Source organism: Notechis scutatus, chromosome 2, assembly GCF_049901735.1.
Source record: "Notechis scutatus isolate UNSWTSFEM ecotype Mainland chromosome 2, rNotScu1.2, whole genome shotgun sequence".
Lineage (NCBI taxonomy): Eukaryota > Metazoa > Chordata > Lepidosauria > Squamata > Elapidae > Notechis > Notechis scutatus.
The window spans coordinates 192509832-192526594 of record NC_142010.1 but is presented as its reverse complement, the minus strand read 5'-3'; the positions used below and the strand labels follow the sequence as shown (position 1 = coordinate 192526594).

General features: G+C 38.0%; 1 protein-coding gene across 1 annotated transcript in view; it reads right to left on the bottom strand.

Annotated features, from left to right (window-relative positions):
• Nucleotides 1-3582: 3582 nt before the first annotated feature.
• Nucleotides 3583-16763, bottom strand: part of FREM1 (FRAS1 related extracellular matrix 1) — a 148523-nt gene continuing 135342 nt past the window's right edge. The window contains exons 31-37 of the mRNA XM_087957666.1: nucleotides 15396-15625; nucleotides 13337-13384; nucleotides 12539-12694; nucleotides 11535-11663; nucleotides 9968-10083; nucleotides 5960-6045; nucleotides 3583-4198 (exon numbers count right to left, since the gene is read on the bottom strand). Coding sequence (XP_087813792.1) covers nucleotides 3999-4198; nucleotides 5960-6045; nucleotides 9968-10083; nucleotides 11535-11663; nucleotides 12539-12694; nucleotides 13337-13384; nucleotides 15396-15625 — 965 coding nt within the window. The 3' untranslated portion in view covers nucleotides 3583-3998. The remainder of the gene's footprint in view (nucleotides 4199-5959; nucleotides 6046-9967; nucleotides 10084-11534; nucleotides 11664-12538; nucleotides 12695-13336; nucleotides 13385-15395; nucleotides 15626-16763) is intronic.

Sequence of the window (16763 nt, the reverse complement as noted above, 5' to 3'; positions counted from 1 at the left end):
GCCAGTTTCTCACTGCTCGGATTTTTAAAACCCTTAGGATTTTGGAAATGTTCTAGTTTAACCTGTACTTTTTGCAAGTCTCTTTAAAAGCAAGTTAGGACTTTTTAAGTTTTACAATTGTTAATTGTATGGCAGGGCTGCTTTTCAGATCACCATTACAGTTTATAAGCAAAAAGTATCTTTTTCATGTTATATCAACAGCATCCAGAATGTGTACAGACCTCAAGGGGAAAGTATTAGTGCATGGATGTCCCCAGAGTGCAGACTTTAAGTATTGTCTTCCTTCTGATAAGTAGGTATTATTCTCAACCTTGTTTGTACATGAACTGTTCGTAAATCATGGATGACTCAAAAAAAAATGTGCCCATTGGTTTACATCAACCATTTTACACTCTGTGTAAAAGGAAAATGCCCACATCTACTCTTCGTACTACTACTTGGTACTACTACTATGGTACTCCATGTGTATCATAGTCGTAGAAATTTATCTATTTCTGTAGAAATGGGTTTGCCACAAAGGTTCAATAAAATGAAGAGTATTCGTATTCCATTTTTCTAAAAAGCCACAATTAACAGCTAGGTGGGCACAATGGGAAAGTTGATTTTATATTACAGTTTATACGCGAAAAACAGCACTGATAAAAGTATCTTACTCATGCTGCACCAACAGCATTCAGAATGTTTATAGACTTCAATAGTGTTTTCATATATGAACTTTCAAAGATTGTTTGGCTGTAAGTTACTGCTGTTCAAACTGAAATCACAATAACCTCACCAGAAGGGATTGGATCCTATGTCTTTCCACATTATGGCATAATTGTTCATCATTTCATAACTCTTCTTGATTCAAAACATTGAAAACAGCATTGGCCATTCAGCTCTCTAATTGCTTGACCTACAACCTAAGTCTTTTTTTAAAAAAAAAACATGTATCATGTTCTATAATAGCAAGTAAAAAGCATAGCTGGTTTTTCTAAAAGTGGAAATGCATGTTTCCATCTGAGATATCACATAGGGGAAAAGAGTCACCTTAAAAGCTTCATTTTATTATGATATATATTCTTTCAACAGCTGGGTACAAGAAGAGATTGCCTCTATTCTCATGGACACATACAACATACAGGGATGGAAACAGAGATAACAACAATCTTGGTAAGCAGTGAGTCCTAAGAAAGCTGTTGCATTGTTTAAGAGTCTGTCTCGGTCCTTGTTACAGATTTCAGTCTGGATGTTGTAAGTTGCTGCAACAGGCTTTGCTGGATGCAGACTGAAATGAATAAACATCTTTGGGAGATAAATAACACCATAATACCTATTTGCATAGTTGTTGTTTTCTTTGTTGAATAGCCATCCTGAGAGGAAGGAGACAGACCTGCATTGAGAGTCAGGACACAAAGGAAGAGGAGTTTTACAAATGTTGCTACTCTCATCCCTGCAAATAAACATCTGGTGTACATCCTATAAGGCTTACTGCTCTGTCACTCCGTCCCATTGCAAAGAGGTGATGTAATGGCCGAAGAAACTGTTATCTTCAGAATTAAAGAGGTAAATAAGTTCCTGATAGTCAGTATCATCCTTGCAGCCCAAAACAATCAAGTAGCAAAACAAAAAGAGACTTGCACTGCCCCAGAAAGGAGGCATTTTCCGGGTTCTGGAAGTAAAAGCATTGTTGTAAACTTAAGGCAGAGAACCCTGTTGGTTCTCTGTGGTAAATATGTTGAAACTGATTTACAGAGGAAAATAATGGTGATGACTTGAAGTGTCCTCAGCCTTCTTTCTTTTCATTCCCCCTACCTGTGCCCCTCCTCCAACTTCCCCTTTCTTTCTTTTTAAGCAAACAGAACAACTCCATGCAATTGTTTGGGTGACTGAATATGGCAATCATGCACCTGGACAATCTATATTGGAAAAGCCACATGTGGGGTGTGCCTGTGCATTTGGTGTGTGGGAGGAGACCAGGCAGAGATAGGAACAAACACCACCTGTGTTGCAAATTGCCTTCCCCTCCTTTCTATGGGTAGTTTGAGGTTTTCACTGTGTAGCTGTTGATGCAATATCTTTTCATCAACACAATTTTTTTTTCCTGGAAAAAACGCATACTGTTTCAGCTATCTTCAATGCTATTTTTATTAATACATTCAATTTAGATATTACAGTAGAAAACAGCACACAACACATGCCATTTAAGGTACAAAAGTAGATTGGCACCTTTTAAGTTCAAATAAAACCAAACCTACAGCAGTAAAGGTACTATTTTATCTAGATTCATTCTATCCCTCGAAATACACAATGCGGGGGGTGGGGTGTCTATTTTTAGTGCCACTAAAAAAGGGGAGAAAACTATGTGCCCATAATGGATTGTTATATTTATAAATATTTCAGCTACTTATCAATATGGAATAATGCAAGGTAAAATTGGACTTCCAAAAATTACATTATTTTTCCAACAAGCAGTTTCTTGTTACATACAAGGGTGTATTAGAAGATTATTGACATGTCAGTGAATTGCAGGGAGTTTTTTTAAAAATTGATTTGTTAGTACATCTCTTTTTCCCCTTTCAGAATTTGTCAGAATATTTATTCAATTCCAGGCTTTTATAATAACTCAGGTAGATTACCAAGTGTACTTTGCACATTCTACAACACATTCCAGTCTATAAGAATTTTACATATATTCTTCCTATCTATATTTTATGTGCAATTGGATTTTGTTTTCAAATTCTACCTCCCACTTGCAGGACAATTCTTCCCAGCAAGCATCCACACAAGAGGATTGGGAAATGTGTATAACTTCTCAAATTTGTCTGGCCCAGTCTAGCACCTTAAAAATGTGTTGGACTGCAGCATCCAGAATTCCTGACTAGGTTGGCTGGAGTCTCGACACATCACAAAGTTGCAAAAAGTTGAATGGACATTCAGAATGTCTCCAATGTTAAGAAAGAAAAGGAAAAGAAACTATCAAAGAGAGGCCAGAGAAATTTACATGCAAACAAAGCTTAGAGTTGATCAGGGATGATAGCAAAAGTTAATAGGCTTCTGTTGGGAAATCAACTAACATAGATGGCTAGGGAAATCCTATAATGCTTCAGAATTTATATTCATAACTCATAGTCTATTTTAAAGGGAACACATTTGAATTTGTTACCATGAGAATTGGAAAGTTCCTTTGACATTCAGCAATAGCACTTAGACTTACATTCCGCAGTGCTTTACTGCATTCACTGAGTGGTTTACTCAACAATCTGTCTCCTCATTTTACTCACCTTGGAAGGATGGAAGGCTGAATCAACCTTGAGCCAGTCAGGATTGAACTCCTGATTGTAGACCGAGTTAGCCTGCAATACTGCATTCTAACCACTCTGCCACCATGGCTCCTACATGTGTCTCAAATATAGAAATTTATCACAGAATAATATGATGCAATTTTGTTAAGGGAATGTTTGACATTTGTTGGAAGTTTACATCCAGGTATTATAAAATGGGCATGGCATTATGGAGTGACATAATGTTCTTTTTTGGTGTATGTTCAATGTATCTGCCATCAGTCTCATTTGACCAAGTGAAGAGCAGGATATTGCCTAAATTTTTAAATAACAGTTGTGGTGGATGAAACGTCCTATCCAAGAAAGATGGTGAGTAGCACATGATATAATGTCTATACTCAACTCAAAGCTCTTTCCAGTTAGCCTTTTAGTACCTTCATATATAGGATCTCTTGAAAGAGACAGAAATGAACTCTAGAACCAATACATTTGATTCTTGACACATAGCCATTGTATCACAAACAGGATACAATGGACAGGAGAGCAAGAGAAGATAGGATGGCAAGCAGAAAACAAAATCTTGCATCACATTTGAACCCTTTTCTCACATAGGAATTTTTGCAAATGGGCCAAGCAACTGTTCATTTATAAGTTCCATCAACACTTCCAACTGCCTGAAAATAAAACTGTTTTATCACATAGAAGGCCAAGTAGGTATCTAACTATCAATTTTGTTCACAACTTTGTGGAACATATATAACTGTATGCTTTGCCCTTCCGACAGTCTTTTCTTTGCCATTTTCCTTGCTGTTGTACTAAAATGCAGTTCCTCCTTTGCTTTGAAAGACGAGGTGGGCCTCTTCTCCAGTTTGTGAAAATAACATGTTCCCTGTTGCTCCATGTCAGCTGACCTGGGTTTCGTTGATCATTCAAACCTATAATGCATTACATGTATAAACAGACAGTCTGAGAACAACCGATTGAAGCGTTTTAATGAAGTCTTATTAGCTCTATCTGATCTTCCACATGACAGATTTTCTAATAATTTTCAGATTTTTCTCTCTTCCAGAATAAATTTGTTCCATGGACAATAACATTTTGTTGTGAAAATAGATTCTGCTGGTATTTAGACTAGAAAAATGTCTGAAGATTTAGTTGCCGTAAGCACACAACTGCTGCAACTGATCATATCTATTGATTTCTGGCTGTCTTTCTACCATCTAACTAAGAACCATTCTTCCATTAGTTTTTAGGACACAAAGGAAAAACTCAAAAAAATGGAAGTATGTGATCATTAGTTGTTTTCCAGCAGATGTTTCATTACTAAAGTAGGTAACATCATCAGTGCCAGAAGGGAGTAAGAGTTTGTTCTCATTTTATATACCAGTGGTTTGCCCTGTCAGTGTTGATGGGAATATGGAGGTAGTTGGAAGAGTGGTCAAATTATCAAGTATCCCAAGGACAGAAGCGTAAGTCAGAAAACTGAGCAGCCAGAAATTTACATTTCCAAACCTCTCAGGAAGATTTAGATGGGCTAAGAGGCAGGGGTGGGAGTCAAATTTTTCAACAACCGGTTCTGTGGGAGTGGGTTAGTTGGTGGGCATGGCTTGGTGGTCATGTGACTGGGTGGACGTGGCTTGGTGGTCATGTTATTGGCTGGGCGTGGCCAACAAAATATCACATCAAAGCACGCATCTCCTCTCCTGGCCTCTCATGACTGTGGGGATGCTGCAACAGTCGCAAGTGTGAAAAATGGTTATAAGTCACTTTTTCCAGTGCCATTGTAACTTTGAATGTTCATCGACACAAGCAAAGTACCAGCAAAGGAGGGAAAATAACCTCCAGAGAAGTTCCTGAGACTGGAAGTCTAGTTCTGCCAAGAATGTAATAAGGGTTAATGGAGAGGCAGTTTCTGTAAGCAACACCAGAATGTTTCCTTCCTGCCTTCCTTACAGGATTAGGCCAGTAATTTCTTCTAACAACCGGTTCTCCGAAATGCTTAGAATGTTAACAACCGGTTCTAGCAAATGGGTGGTAGAATCCCACCCCTGCTAAGAGGTATTGGTTGTGAAAATGTTTTATCGTAAGTGTACTTGCATGTACAGTATTCACAAAATGTGAAAAATGGTCATAAGTCACTTTTTTCAGTGCCATTGTAACTTTGAATGGTCACTCCACACAAGCAAAGTACCAGCAAAGGAGGGGGGAAAAACTTCAGAGAAGTTCCTGAGACAGGAAGTTTAGTCCTGACAAGAATGTAATAAGGGTTAATGGAGAGGCAGTTTCTGTAATCAACACCAGAATGTTTCCTTCCTGCCTTCCTTACAGGATTAGGCCAGTAATTTCTTCTAACAACTGGTTCTCTGAACTGCTTAGAATGTTAACAACCGGTTCTAAAGAATAGGTGAGAACCTGTAGAATCCCACCCCTGCTGTTAGGGATGCTTAAAGGTATTCCTCGACTTTTGACACCAGAATTTCTGTTGCTAAGCAAGGTAGTTGATCACATGATTATGGGGATGCTGCAATGGTCATAAGTGCATGGACTATTTGTAAGTCCCTTTTTGGGACTTGTAACTTTGTAATGGTCACTAAATGAATGGTTGTAAGGAAAGGATTTGCTCAGGTGGATTCCTTGTATTGTAGATTTCTGCACCTTTCATAAGGAAATTTCAGACAATTGTAAGAATACCTTACCTATCCAAAAAGGTCTTTTTCCACTGAAGTTCCAGAGCCAGCGCATGTGTGATTTGGAAGCCACACTTACTAAATGGCCATAGTACCTAGAAATAAGACATTTAAAAAAAAAAACAGATCAGAGGAGATACAGTACCTGTTACTCATCAATATTTTTTTTTCTCTATACAACACTGTAATCCCTTAATCCAGGATAGAGTTGGGGGTGACTGAATGGAGCTGAGCATTTACTGGCTGGATGCCCTTCCTGAGGCCTATGTGGAGTTCACAGCAGATATTTTCTCTTTGCACCCTGAGAGAGAAACATCTGTTGCTACCTAGGATGGAACTCTCAACCTTCCAAGTGGGAGGGGAGCATCTTCACCACTAGGCCCCCACACCACTCACTCATCAAGATATAATAAGGATATAATAAATGCACTAATTACTTGTAGTTTAACAATAGACAAGTCATTAATAAGAGCTTTAGGAATTCTTTTTGAAAAGGCATTTTGAAAAAGTTTTCTGCGTGCCTTTTTATCTACAAATACATTTATATACAAGCAGCAAACAGTTTATTTCATCTAAGCATGCTGAAATTTTAACATGTCCTTGACTTATGACCATAATTGAGCCTGGACTTATAGCCATAAGTCATTGCACTGGTTAAGTAGGCCACCATGGTACAGTGCCCAATTTTACAACCTTTTCTGTGGCAGTCATTAAGCAGATGATAAGGTCATTAAGTAAATCTGTTTTATCCAAAGGATAAAAGTAAACATTTAGAAATCAGCAAAAAATAAATAAATCACAATCATGTGATCATAGGTCACTGAAAACAGCTGTACAGATGGACCTGTTGCCAAAGACCCAAAATGCAATGATGTGTCTATGGGGAAGGGAGGGATGTGGCCATTGGAACCTCAAAATCAGGTCACAGGTATCTTTTGGGGAGTCCATTGTAACTTTGAACAGTCATTAAGTGATGATTACCTGTATGGTGGCTTAATCATATACAAAGATATATATATATATATATATACAAAGATATATATATATGTAGGGGCGTGCATAAAGCGCACCAACATGCCTACCGTCCCTGTCCTATTGTTTCTCTTATTCTTTTTATTTTTCTTATATGTAACCATTTCATGTATTCACAACTATGTATACATTTATACTTATTATCTTGTAAACAATTGGCAAATCAAATAAATAAATAAATAAATAAATAAAATAAATAAATAAAATAAGATGTTCCAACTATTTCAAACTTAATTTTCATAAATTCAGCACAAGTTGGCTTAATACTGTCAGGTGATTAAAATACGTATTTTTTCTTGCTTGGTTATGTTTTTTCAACTCTTCAGTAAGTAATTACATAAAAAGAAAAATATGTTTGGTTGCATGCATAAGTGTGTCTCTTTCAATGTGTGTGTAATATGTATACAAATGCCTCTTCTATAGGAAAAGTTTATAGATCAGATTGAAGTTTATCGCCTTAAAATGTCTCATCATAAATCCATTCAATTTGAACTGGAATGATTCTTCTTATCTGTCAAATACATTAATAAAACTGAGTTTATTGAGCTAGTCTCCCAAGGACATTTCTACCAGTACAATAGCTGGAAGATTTAGATTTTACATATTTCTGAAAACCCAAAGATTTTTTTTCCAAAACGCAACTAAACTTTTTTGTTTTTTCTTCGGAAACATTTTGCTTCTCATTCAAGAACCTGCTTTGGTTCAAACCAGACCTGAATGATTCAGACATACTTCTGAAATTTCTTGCTGCTAAATGCCTCATTGTTTTATTCTATCTTCCAATAGAGATGAGCTGAACCATGGTTAGTTTAAAAAGTTGGCTGTCTCAGAAAACTGCTTTTGGGCATTATGAAAAGTCTAGAAGCCAGGCAACTGTGAGTTCTAGTCTTGCCTTAGCCATAAATAACCAGCTGGGTAACCTTCAGCCTCTTCTCTCAACCCAATCTGCCTAACCAGGGGTGGGATTATACCGGTTCTGACTGATTCTATAGAACCCCTTGTTAACTTTCTTAGCAGTTCGGAAAACTGGTTGTTAGAAGAAATCTCCTTTTGTTTTTTTTACACCCTTATTACATTCTTGGCAGTATGTCTAGACTTACTGTCTCCGAAGGTGGTTTTTTCCCCCTTTCCTGGTACTTTCTTAAAGGGGAAGGGTTGTTTTAAAGCTTTTTATACTGCTGTTGGGAGGAAATACTCCCCTGGAAATATTTCAGCCAGCACACAATGAACAGCACTTTGAAGAAATAATGAATTGGTTAACGAAGCAGAGCTGTGGAAAGAACCTTTTTAATAACAAGGAACCAAGATGAGTGACATTCAACAAGACTTCTTGGCTAGCTAGAAAGATTGACTTTCAAATGTGAGTTTACATATCCTTTCTGAGTTTTGGTCTAAAAGTGGCTTCTGGTGAAGTTTAATTCTGTCCTTGGTGATGTTTAATCCTGTGTTTATTGATAGGATAATTTCCCCTATTCAGCTTTGTTTGGAAGGAAAAAGGTTAATCTCTGTTCCCGAAAAGAAACTGGGTTGAGAAATCTGGCTAGTTCCTGTGTCTATTTGTTCTGGTTATTGGTTTAACAAGCAACAGCTACTGTTGTGATTTAATTATTTCTATTGTGTTTGATTTTTTTCCTGCCTCATGGTTTCTTTTTCTATCTGGGGAGGGGTTCTTCCTTCACTGCTTTAGTGGTACCTGGTAGTATCTTTTTGGGGTGTACTTCCAAGAGGAAGGATGCAAGTTTGGCACTGACTTTTTTACTGCCTTTCTGGGAGGCATGTGACCTTTCCTTAAATCTGGATGATTTCCTTAGGACAGTGGTGGCTAACCTTTTTGGGCTCCTGTGTCAAAAATTGTGTGCGCTAGCGCGCACACACTCACTTGCCAGCACCCAGAATGCAATGCGCACCCCCATGCTCCCTGCGCAACAGCCCCTGGCACACGCTCCCGGACCCCACGCCCGGTGCACCCCCGCCCCTTACCGCACGGCCTCCAGCTGATTTTTCGGCTGGTTTACAGAAAGTGGTGAAATGGGCCTATAATTCGGTTGGTTTACAGGAAGTGATGAAACGGGCCTGAAAAACCTTGCAGAGGCTTTTTCCAAGCCTTTGGGAGGCCGACAAAGGCCTCTAACCAACCGAAAAAATCAGCTGTGAGGCATGCGCATGCTTGGTGAGGTAAGTTTGTCTGTGGCTCACGTGCCAGCACAAATGGCTCTGCATGCCACTTGTGGCACGTGTGCCATAGGTTCGCCATCACGGCCTTAGGATATCTTGTGAGGTGAATTGAGACCAGCTGGTGTCTTTAAGTGGTGCAAACGGATCTAACGATTGCTTTTCCTAGGTGTGCTCTTTCTGGAGAGCTTAAATGACCTTTCTGCTAAAGAGTTTGGTTTCACCTTATGAGCAAGAGTTGGCTGCTGATAGTTATCATTGCATTTTGACTATTTCAATTCCTCAAGCTGCTCTGATACCCTACCTGATTTGTAACTCTGGCTTGCAGATATTTTTAATCTAATGATTGGTATTTAGGGCAGCTTTTTGCAAGCAAAGCAGTTTTTTGTATTTTTATACAGATAATCCTTGACTTACAACAGTTCATTTAGTGACCATTCAAAGTTACAATGGCACTGAAAAAAGTGACTTATGACCATTTTTTACATTAAGACTGTTGCAGCATCCCCACTGTCATGAGAGGCCAGGCGAGGAGAAGCGCCCCTTGATGTGAGTGACGTCGAGTTGGCCACACCCACCCAGTCACATGACCACCAAGCCACACCCACCAACTAAGCCATGCCCACAGAACCAGTTGTTAAAAAATTTGAATCCCACCCCTGCGCCTAACAGTTTGTTATTGTGGAGAAAATAGGAAGAAGAAGGAGTATTATGTACTGTATGTTCACTGCCTTGAGTTGCTATTGAAATAATAAAAGTGGGATAAATGTCTTATAAATAAATAAAGCTAGGTACAAATAAGTTTGTTCCTACCGTTTCTTGCAAGTTTGGGCAGCAATTGCCCATGTGGCTTTTGGCTGAGTGATTAGGATGTAGCATCTTCCATCATGATAGGTCCATCCTGACTGACATGTTTTCATTTTAATATCCTGGAATAAAGCATTTTTTAAAAAGTTCAGAATGACTTGCTAAATTGTCCACCTCGAAGGAAGTGATTGACTCCTTTCAGAATTGGGCTTGGGAAAGATAAAATATTGGTTAATTGGGCCATTTCTGTTCTAAACTATGAATTTGGCTACTATTGCATTTCTGATGGCATCTGGCTATAAATGAAACATAAATACTGCCTATTGCTTGGCAATAATAATAATTCCTGAATACAGTACCACTCAAAAGCTTAATTATTGTACCATGTGGGGAAGAGTTTTTTAAATTATAATGTATGCATTCTGCATGATCATAACTCGGCCACTGAAGCTATCACTCTGCCTTTGCTTGTTCTCGCAACGTACATTCAATATATCTAACCACAATAATAAGAGGAAAGACAAAGAAAAAGAAGGAAAGATAGGTAAAGAGCAAGGAAGGAAAAATAAGGAAAGAGGAGAAGGAAGAAGAAAGGAGAAGGAAAAGGGAAGGAAAAAGAAGAGAAGGAAGGATATAATGAGAGGGAGGGAGGGTCTTGGGGAAGTCTTAGAACTTGGCCACCACAGGTGCCCTCACATGAGTCCCGTGTCACGCCCACCCTGACCACACCACCCCAGCCCTCCGGGGTCAAACACAACCCTGATGTGGCCCTCAGTGAAATAGAGTTTGACACCCCTGTGCTAGACCATCATCTTTATAGCATGTCAAAAGTGCTCCCTCATGACATATATCTTCCTGGAGTTATATTTTTATTGTATCAATGAATGGCCTTCAATTCACAAACGATGTTTCCATAAATTGCAGGACAGATATTCCTTGACTTACGATCACAATTGAGCCCAACAATTTCTGTTGTTAGTGGACACATTTGTTAAGTGAATTTTGCCCCATTTTAGGAACTTTCTTGCCACAGTTGTGAAGTGAATCACTGCAGTTGATAAGTTAGTAACTCCGTTGTTAAATGAATCTGACTTCTCCATTGAGTTTGCTTATCAGAAGGTCGCAAAAGGGGATCACATGCCCCCAGGACACTGCAACCGTCATAAATATGAACAAGTTGCCAAGTGGCTGAATATGGTCACATGACCACGGGGATGCTGCAACGGTTGCAAATGTCATTTATTTTCAGTGCTGTTGTAACTTTGAATGGTCACTAAACAAACCATTGTAAATTGAGGACTACTTGCATTCTCAAGCATTCTGATAATGAGTGCATTTACATTTTTTCCCCTTCAAAGTTGGATGTGGGGTCAAATTGTTACAATAACATTTGGCTTTATATTTCTCAAAAGTTAAAACACCCCAAGTACAAAGTATTCTCTTTCTAGACGTAGGGATAACCAGATTCCTTCCGATCCTCATCTGTATTCCTTATCAGTTGTAAAACGTATATGTTTTGCCAGTGGTGAATTTAAAAGAAAAAATACCACACGAATGAAAAAGAGATCCCTACTTTGTTTGAGTAGTTCCATAATGTCCAGGCAGTACCATTACACAGAAACATCTTCTGTATATTTTCTTCAAAATACAAGAGACCCTTCAAATTTGGTGTGCATCTATTTGGAAAGGAAAGGCTGTCAACCTGAAAATGAGTAAGACCTTTATGAAGTAAACAACAGTTATAAATGAGTGTTCTGAAACAGAAAACACTTGAAATATTAACGTTCTATATTGTTCATTGTTTATTTTTAAAATTATGTTTACCTATTTTTGTTGATGGGTGTTAAATCAGTGACATCATTGAGGAAATTCATCATTTTAAAACCTCTTTCAGAATTAAGTGTACAATATCGTCAGGCCCCCAAACCAAGCATGGTGATTCTTCCAAGCTAAGTTCTTTATTGTTTTCACATCTGTAGACAGATTGAGTACTCTACCATCTGCTCATACCCTATACTCTGTGAACAGTTAGGAAAGGTCTGTCTTCACCCTCTTTCTTTCACATGTAAGATCTGGGCTGAGTTGCCTCTTAGTCAGTGGTGGGATTAAAAAAAATATTACGACCGGTTCTGTGGGCATGGCTTGGTGGACATGGCTAGGTGGGTGTGGCCATGTGACTGGGTAGAACTTACTACTGGTTCGGCGACCCACGCCAAATCCTTGCTACCGGTTCACCCGATCTGGTGTGAACCGGCTGAATACCTACCATTGCTCTTTTTGAATGCACCCCCTCCCTCCTGGGGATCCATTTGCTTACTAGATTCCATCACAAAAAAGTATAGTTTTACTTTTTGTTGTTGTCATAAATTAATGACAACAATTAATAATGATACACATCTAATAAATGTGAAATGGTCAAACTTCCGGTTTTAAAAATGTTTCAAAATTCACCAGAGAGATGGAACCCTATCTTCCTCTGGCTCTATCACCATTGGACAGCCTACAGCTGCTGTGGAACTTTAATTCTGGAAGGTGACATCTTCCTCCACTGGAAGTGCAAATTCATCAGGAACATACCAGAATGCTGGAGTCTGCTTGAAGAACTTCCATTTGCTTGGAGGAAGCTGCATTTTTTCTTGGCTCTCTTTGGCTTCTTAGAGATACAGATCCCATCTTGGTTTCTCTAGACAAAGGATTGTCCTCATCTACTTTTAGCCCTGTCATCCCATGGTACTTTGTAAGAGATAGAAAAGAAAATCACACACTAGTTAATTCCAAAGGCATTTAATTCACAGAATTAAAAAAAAAAAGATGGTTTGGATATACAAATATCAATGACACAAAGGTACTCAATATCTGTGGGAATAATATTTAAAGTAGACCTGCTCCAGTCATATATAACGTGAGCAATAATTTTTGAGAACAAACAAGACATGCAAAGTGAATTGATAGATTCTCCTATCCTCTTTTTCTCTATTTTTACCTGATTTGTTTCCAATACTATATTCTGGCAAAGGAAACTTATTGAGCATATGAGGGTAAATGGAAAAATGAGCATGGAAAACATTCTTGCACTCATCATTCACAAACATATTTTGCACTAAAACAGTTCTTCTCCTTGCTTTTGCTCTTAAGATTCAACCTACATACTCAACTTTACCCTATTTCACACCTAACATTGACCAAGGCAGTTTAAATAGTTGCCACCATCACTTCTAATCCAACTAAACTGAAAATACACAGAATTAAGTCTATACTAAACACTTTTTACATCACAGAAAATGATGTGTATTCTGAATTCATCAAGTATTCTATGCGACGGAGCTATAAATAAATATTACAAAAAAGGAACTTGTTACTCAATAATGCTCTTACTTTGAAAAACTCATCTGTGCCATTTTGAAATATAAAAGAGGGGCGAATCTAAAAGGAAAGAGAGAAATGTAGCTGAATAACAGAAGCAAAATATAATTTGTATATTTTCCCAAGGTAGATAGTAGTATTGACCGTAAAACAGGGGTGGGATTCTACCAGTTCGCACCTATTAGCTAGAACCGGTTGTTAACATTCTAAGCAGTTCAGAGAACTGGTTGTTAGAAGAAATTACTGGCCTAATCCTGTAAGGAAGGCAGGAAAGAAACATTCTGGTGTTGCTTACAGAAACTGCCTCTCCGGTAACCCTTATTACATTCTTGGCAGGACTAAACTTCCTGTCTCTGGAACTTCTTTGGAGTTTTTTCCCCCTCCTTTGCTGGTACTTTGCTTGTGTGGAGTGACCATTCAAAGTTGCAATGGCACTGAAATAAGTGACATGACCGTTTTTCACACTTACGACTGTTGCAGCATCCCCACAGTCATGAGAGGCCAGGCAAGGAGATGCGTGCCTCAATGTGAGTGATATTGAGTTGGCCACACCCAGCCAATAACATGACCACCAAGCCACGCCCACCCAGTCACATGACCACCAAGCCACGCCCACCAACTAAGCCACACCCACAGAACCGGTTTTTGAAAAATTTGAATCCCACCCTTGCCATAGAACGTAAGAAAAAATGTTAGTCTATTTCCTTTGAATAATTGGGGGAAAGGAAGAGATCTTTTGAATTGCAAATACAAAATTCACCCAGAAAAATAAAGCCTTTTATTGTAAACAAATTGACATTTACCTAACTTTCTTTCCCTGATTCTAATTTATTAGTTTTGTACTCTTGGCTTTCTATTCTACAATTCTTAGAGCAATTTCTCATTACAAAGGAAGCAATGAAAAGCAAACAAATCAGCTTTATAACCTATACCTGAATATTTTTTGCTACAAAACATTAATATATAAAGGGGAAAATATTTTACAATTCCAGCAGAATCCTACATTTAAAAAAAAGATTTCTTTAGTTTATCATTATCATTCTCTGAATTTTTAACCCCTAGGGAGAATATTTCTCTCTTGACTCTATAGAAAAAAACAAACCACATAATCAAGATGGACAATTTAACAGATAACAGATAATCAGAGTTGGAAGGGACCTTGTAGGTCATCTAGTCCAACCTGCCGCCCAAGCAGGAGACCCTACACCGTTTCTGACAAATGGCAGTCCAATCTCTTCTTGAAAGTCTCAAGTGATTTAAGCTGGCATGGTAGGAGAATCCTTCTCTAAAATACGCATTCTCATTTCTGATTAAATTATTTCAGCTTTTGTTATGCATGAGAAAACAGTGAAATCTGTTTAACGAATAAAGTGTTTTAAGGAAGTAATTATAGCAAAACTGGCTTTAGGCTAAGGTCAAGGAGACAGTGACCTTGGAGTATGCCAGAACTTTAGGGTGTGTCAAAACTGTGGCCTAAAAAGCACAATACAAAAGCAAAATGCAGAAACAACGCATAATGTTAAGATAATGCACTCACTCAAGGGTTAAATATAATTTTGCAGAGTTCTTGCCATATGACAAAAATAGCTGGTGATGTAATTGAAAATACTGTGTAAATAGGGTAAAAATATCCGAGAAACAAATTGGGACTGGAAAATCTTAAGTGTAAGCCTCATAACTCAAAGGAAAAAAAGCAACAAGAGCTCAAAATCAGGCAATGAGCAAAACCACAAGAGATGCCAGAATATGACTTGCTTAAGGCATCAAAATGTCTATAGCTGGCCCTACACACTAGTGACAATATAGATAGCCCTTAACTTACCACTGGTCACTTGGCAACCATTAGAAGTTACAATTGATTAAAAAAAAGAGTACTTATGAACCAGATTCAAAGTTCTGACACTTGAGTCCATTATAGCTGTAACTCAAGGATTATCTGTAACTTTAAAGCATAATGCCTTTTTCCAACAGTCAGTCTCATTTGTATTAAGTCAAGTGAGTTTTTCATGAAAACATGCATATAACTTTGAATTAACACTTCCTTTTTGCCTGTTCATGAGGCAACACTTACTATTTTGCCATTTCCGATGACCCGTAGCCGGTTCCTCACAAGATTCACTGAGCTGAATTTGGGTGGCTTGTCCCAACTCTGTGCTATCATCTCTTTGGAAGGGGGTAGCAAGATTCTTTCCAAATTAACACTGCCGTGTCTGGAAGATGAAGGAGAACCTGGAGGCAGCCTTTCTTTCATCCATAAGTTCTGAATATTTTGGCTTGAGGAATGGAATGAATTGCATCGACCTAAAAAGCAAAGATGGCAGATGGTCAGTCTTTTTTTAAAAAAAATAAAATAAAAGCAGGGAATTGGTCACATTGATATGGATGATGAAACAGCTTGTCATTAAAAATGGGATGATTGTCTGATATTCATTTAGTCCTTTTAAATAGTCCTTATTTCTCTGCTTAATTTGAAATCTGAAAAACAATTTTAGAAGTTTGATGTGAGAGATGAAGAAAATATAATTTCTCAAAAAGGTGATAAATAAAACTGCTTGTGCCCAAACTTTGTGGACGTAAGCGCCACATTAAAACTTTAGTAACAGTATGATCACACAAATACTGTGCCTTTAAAAAAAAAAAATTAAATCTTGCCTTTCCTCCTGGAGTGTCAATTCTACTCTCCCCATCTGTTTGATTCACAGAACTTCACAACTTTGAAGGTTTGGCTCTTAATGTCAGCCTGTGCCTGTTCACATTGGCTTGCCAAATCATTGTTGGCCTACGTCTTGATTTATTTATCTAAATATTTTAGATTGCCTTCAAGCCATAAACAGCCTGAGGCAGTGTACAAAATTAAAACTAGTTAAACTGTATTGAGAAGTGAAGATAAAGGAATGAAAAGAATGGGAAAAGCAGGCCCCCGTATTAGGATAGCCAACTAAATGTTAAGACTCCCCCATTATGCTGAAATGTTTATCATTTCTAAACGTGGTTCTCTACAGACAATATATATATATATATATTCGAATTGGGAGGACCTATCTTATTAGTTTTAAATGCTGCATTTGCTCTCTCACACTCTTTTTTTGATATAAAAAGTGCATATTTATGCTTTTGAAAATAGAAGGGTAGGCATACTTCTCTTGCTATTCAGCTATGCAGAATAGTTAATCTCAAAAGTTAATCTCCGTGGATGTATCATATCAAGATGTATATTGTGATGCAGCAGTACCTCTAAACTCAACATTATTTAAAATTTGGTTGCCAGGACCTTTGCTCAGTTTATATTCTGAACCAGTGATTCCCTTTCCTGGATAGGGAGGTTCTCCGCTCAGTTCACTTGGTCATCTCCCATTTAGACTATTGTAATGTGATTTACCTTTGAAAAGTATCTAGAAGCTTTACCTGGTACAAAATCCAGAGGCTTTATCTGGTACAG